At 40.1% G+C, this 5459-nt stretch overlaps 1 protein-coding gene across 1 annotated transcript; it reads right to left on the minus strand.

The window, feature by feature from the left end:
* Positions 1 to 585: 585 nt before the first annotated feature.
* Positions 586 to 935, minus strand: BJ212DRAFT_1275323 (uncharacterized protein; the record flags this gene model as incomplete). The annotated part of the gene is made up of 2 exons (XM_041331212.1): positions 586 to 730; positions 775 to 935. 2 exons carry the CDS (start codon positions 933 to 935, stop codon positions 586 to 588), a joined length of 306 nt encoding a protein of 101 aa, XP_041191250.1.
* Positions 936 to 5459: the final 4524 nt, after the last annotated feature.

Consider the following 5459-nt stretch of genomic DNA (forward strand, 5'->3'; position numbering starts at 1 on the left):
ATGGGAAATAAAATAATGTAGAATTGAGTGCCTCAGTTTATTCTTCCAGTTTATTTGATGCAGGCATCGCTGAGCTTGTAATATGCCGAGTGGCTTGAAGTACCAAAACATTTGTGTAAGTCAGTTGATCTCACTGGCAGCGTGAATGAGTGTGCACAATGGACACACCAAACTGGATCTTTCCTGACCACGACACCTACAACCACTGTGTCACTCCTAATGATGCAGAAGAATGGTAAGCTAGTCAAACACCTCAAAAATCTTGCCTGCGCCATCTCTGCCATTTGAGTATGGTATGCCACAACTGCAGTTTGGAAATCTGGCAGCGCACAACACATCCCAGATGCATCCGCAGTACGTGATGATGACGTCCAGTGCCAGATACGCCCGCAGTGTTGGTAAGTTGAACCTCCAATGTGGTGTTATTTTTGGATACTTGAGCACAGTTTATTCCAGTTTATTTCTCGGACTCTGTACAAGTGACAGTTTGGTGATGGCTCGTAAATTGGAGAAATAAAATGGCAGAATAAAATAAGAATTGAGTGGGGCTAATACACAAGCATAATCTAAGAATGAATTACTCACTCACTCCAAAAGATACCCCCAGAAAAGTCCTTCAATGATGTCATCAGGGTCGAAGTCTTGCCCTGGTTTATCCCCGGGATACAGGTAGGTGGGCCATAAGGTGGCAGTCACCTTCAGTGATCCACTTTGGATTTTCTTATTTGTTCTGTAGTGGCGTTAGTACAAGTAATTCAAGAAACATTAACTTACTTGGCTGGATCCTCGAGGTAGTCAACCAGATATTTCACAGGACAAAGCATTTTTACCAGCTCTGGGTGGTTGAATCCCATTCTGGAACAAGACTTGCTGTCCTCAGTGATTACAGGTTGGACAACCTGTTTATCAGGAAAAGGAGCTGCATACAAGCCCATGTGGGACTTGAGATGACTTGCATCTTTGGAGCATGTATGGTTGATCATGTTTTGCATCTGTAGATACTAGTAGCACACTGCAATTATGTATATGGTGACTTACATACCTTGGTGATGAGTTGCTTGAGCTCCTTGTGTTTTTTCTTCTTCTTACTGATCAAATCCCCAAGATAAGGGGCATGTTCCATGACATATTTGAATGTTCGCTTGTATCATGCACAAGTGATATCATCCTTGAAAATGATGTTAGTATACATATATGTATGCAATCAAAGCATGCATACAGTAGCTCAAAAAAGTGTCTGAATGTTTATGCATTTTCAAGTAATTGGATAATAGCAAGCCAGCACCTGAGTACAATATAAAGGCATAGGGACAAGTCTAAAGGCTTGACATCATAGCTATAATCTGAGATATATATCGTGGGAACTAGACCACATATGGGCAAGATATGGTAATTCTAATCACATGACTCATTTGGACACTTTTTTGACTTTATATCCAAATCACAAAATCCAACCATTCACAGATATTATTCTTAATAGAAGTGGTGCAATAATCAATATTTGGTCTTGTTTTAATATTATTTATATATATGAACCCACATAACATCATGAACTTTAACATAATCATCATACAGCCCATCTCCTCTGCTTCAAAGGATAATATCCTTATTCTCTGCTCCTCTAGTTTGTCTATGAGGCAAATTGCTTCAAAAACTGGTCCTAGCAAGTCTACTATTTTGCTATAGTCATAAACCAGAACATGCTAGAGAAGGAAAATCATAAAATGGGATGGTCTTTCAAGCTTACTCTACAGCATTAAAGAGCTATTGTTTATTAAAGTCCATCTGGCAAGGCTTCAAATGTTGTCCATGCCACCAAGTTCATCAATTCCATCATCCCCACTCCCATTCCCACTCAAACAGTCAAAAACACCCTTAAGGCAGCCAATCTTATGGCTGTAACCAAAAAGAAAATGCCTCTGGTTTCAGCAGCCTATAGGGGCCTTTGCTTTAAAGCACCAACATTGGACTATGGAAGACTGGAAGAAGGTAGTTTATTCATATGAGATAAAAATCAATAGAATGGGGTCAGATGGCCTGGAATATGTGTCAAAAAAGGTAGGGGAACCATCAGGGGAAAGAGAAGTCAAGAACATACTAAAGTTTGGAAGATGAAGTATGATAGTAGGGGTTGTAGGAGATGGAATGGTGTGGGGATTCTTTGTGAGGTGGAAGGAGGCATGAATGTAGAGCAGTGAATCTCCATTCTAGAGAAGTGTCTACTCAGAAGCATGCAGAAGTCAGCAATTGATGAAGAAGACATTATCTTCCAACTGGATAATGACTCCAAGCATACCTCAAAGCTCATGAGATCAATGTTCTATCATTGCCAGCATAACTATAGCAATAGTAGACTTGCTAGGACCAGTTTTTGAAGCAATTTGCCTCATAGACAAACTAGAGGAGCAGAGAATAAGGATATTATCCTTTGAAGCAGAGGAGATGGGCTGTATGATGATTATGTTAAAGTTCATGATGTTATGTGGGTTCATATATATAAATAATATTAAAACAAGACCAAATATTGATTATTGCACCACTTCTATTAAGAATAATATCTGTGAATGGTTGGATTTTGTGATTTGGATATAAAGTCAAAAAAGTGTCCAAATGAGTCATGTGATTAGAATTACCATATCTTGCCCATATGTGGTCTAGTTCCCACGATATATATCTCAGATTATAGCTATGATGTCAAGCCTTTAGACTTGTCCCTATGCCTTTATATTGTACTCAGGTGCTGGCTTGCTATTATCCAATTACTTGAAAATGCATAAACATTCAGACATTTTTTTGAGCCACTGTATATGCAGTCAAGTGGACTTACAACTCGTCCAAAATCTTCCTGTGGGCAGCCTTGATTTCTTCTTCTTCTTGTTTGTCCCCATCCTTGGCCACTTCTTCTTGTTCTAACAGTAAACACACCTGGATTACCTGCTTAAGATTGCAGAACATATCCAGGCCATGTAGGATCCATCATGCAATGTGTATGCACTGGTCCTGAGAGGTGAGCTCTTTGTTACATAATCTTCTAGAATCTCATCAAGGTGAGATTTATCTGATTGTGTAAAAATGAAATACATCACCTTGATGTTTTTTCAGCCTTCTTTTCAGCTCTAACTGGGCTATGCATCTTATATGCTTCAGGTAAGCTCTGTTTGGAACAACTGGCATTGTTGAATGACTCACCTGGCCTTTTTGGACTTGCATCCTTCCTTATCAGATGTGTTGGACACATCTCTCCCATGTTTCCCAGATATCTGAGGTGGTGGTGTGCTTGGTGGAGTGCTCACCTCTGAATCACTGGAAGAGGGAGATGATGAGGCAGAATTGGCATGATTATGATGTGCCATAGTGGTGGGAGGGAAAAATCCATGTAACAAGATAAGATAGCATTAGATGTGTTATTAATGTTTGTTTGTTGTTAATTACCAGTATACCATTGGTACAAAACTATAATGTCAATATATAACATTGTTGCCAGCTTATAACTACCATATAACATCACTACCACCTTACTTCTGCAATATAATCTCGCCATGACCATTGTAGAGACTCACACCTCTATATCACTGCTATAGGATGATATACCACCTCTTCTCACTGATACTCCAGTTCTGATCCTCAGGATAAGTCACTTGCACTGTTGCGCACTAACATGCAACTGCCACACACATGCAAACGCACTTGCATGTCCCATGTGCCCACTCTAGGTCCTCTGCTCCAGTCCATCCACCTGTCCGTGTCCTCACTAAAGTCCACCAGTGCATTTTTATTGTATTCTTATCACTCTGATGTATCTTCTGGACTGATTACGGTGCTGTAAACGTGCATGTGTGCGCTTAAGCACCATTACATACAGATATCACTACCTACTTGCTTCACTTCTGCGCTACAAGTGACGCCTAGTGCTCAATATAGAGAAGGGACTTATAGTTTTTGAGAGATATTATCCTAGCACTCCCCACCTCTGTGTATGAGTAGTAGTTTGCACATTAGAGAAAGTTGAAAGCTCCCAAAAGTCCAGATTTGTGTGCTACCTGCTTAGATGCAATCACTTTGTGCCAGTTTGATTCCTTCTTCCCTGGATTTAGTTTCCAGATAGCTCTTGCCTCTATGCTTTAGACCCCCATTGTGCACACTGTGTTTCCACATGTGCACTTTTACTTCCTATCGCCCCAGTGTGCTTTCACACACATCTCAACTGTGCTTCTCCCAGCATTCATGCTTCACGTATCCTCTAGCACCCATTCAGTTTCAGGGTCTCCCTCAGTTATTTTAAGGACTCTCTCTCAGTAGCTGTCCTTTGGGTTGAGTTCTGTCTCACATCCAGGTCTTGCTGTAGAGTTCCCCTAGTAGTAGTCTGTTTCTCCCATAGTCCAAAGTCCTCACCTTCACCATGGTTGAGCTGCATTTACTGTGATGTCAGTGTTGGGAGGCTTTATAATGTGCCAATCACATGTGATGCACACATAAGATAGGGCTCTTGCACAAACCACCAACATCACATGATAAAGAGTGACTTGGGCATGATTTTGTTGTATAAAGTTAATGCCACTCATAAATCTTACTTTTTGGAAAATATAATTCTGCAGTGTTCTGTGGGTTTGAATTTTGAACAACCCTGCATGGCTGGATTTTTTGAAAAGTTGAATTTGTGAGTGGCATTAAGAAAATGGAATGTTATGAGCTATGGAATGGAGGTTGTGTGCATGACACACAGGGGAACATTATGAAAATGGTATACCATTCATTCCACAACTCTTCTGGGTGGAAAAATGCATAAATGCAAGGCAGGCCACCTGAGTAATCTTGGTAGATATGCTGAAATAAACACTAAGAGGACCAAGGTCAGAAAAGCACAAAAAGAAGAGAAGGAAAACTTGAATGTGCAGGCAAGTCTTGGCCAGGTGACTCAGATATGTTTCATTGCTTCTAATATTGTTCTTAGCCTGTAGACCTACAGTGGCTCAAAAAACTGTCCACATGTTTTGACATTTTTCACTATCTATGATATTGTGTGAGAATGAACAAATGCCTCAAGGACATGCTTATACCACATTGTAGTATGGCTTCAGGGCTTTCATTTGAGCCCTATACCGTGGGAATCGGTGGAGATATGGTGGAGATACAAGGCTTACAAAATCATGACTCATGCAGACAGTTTTTTGAGTACATATTAAAACTATATAAACCATCATTTATGACACCATAACAATCATGCCACCATTAAATAAATTATAAAGTGGTGTCATTATGTCATTTTAAAACCATATCTAACTATACAAACCAAAAATTTCCATATGTCATGGTTATATTCACCATGAAAGCCACCCCCCCTGCTCAAAGGGATAATATCCTCTCTCTTTCCTATTCTGGCCTCTCTGCTTGTCAAATTTCCTCTAGAACTGGAGTATCCAAGTCCACTGTGGCCAAGTTCATCAAAGAAAGTCACACAG

Source organism: Suillus subaureus (genome assembly GCF_016647635.1).
Source record: "Suillus subaureus strain MN1 chromosome Unknown BJ212scaffold_23, whole genome shotgun sequence".
In the NCBI taxonomy this organism is placed as follows: Eukaryota; Fungi; Basidiomycota; class Agaricomycetes; order Boletales; family Suillaceae; genus Suillus; species Suillus subaureus.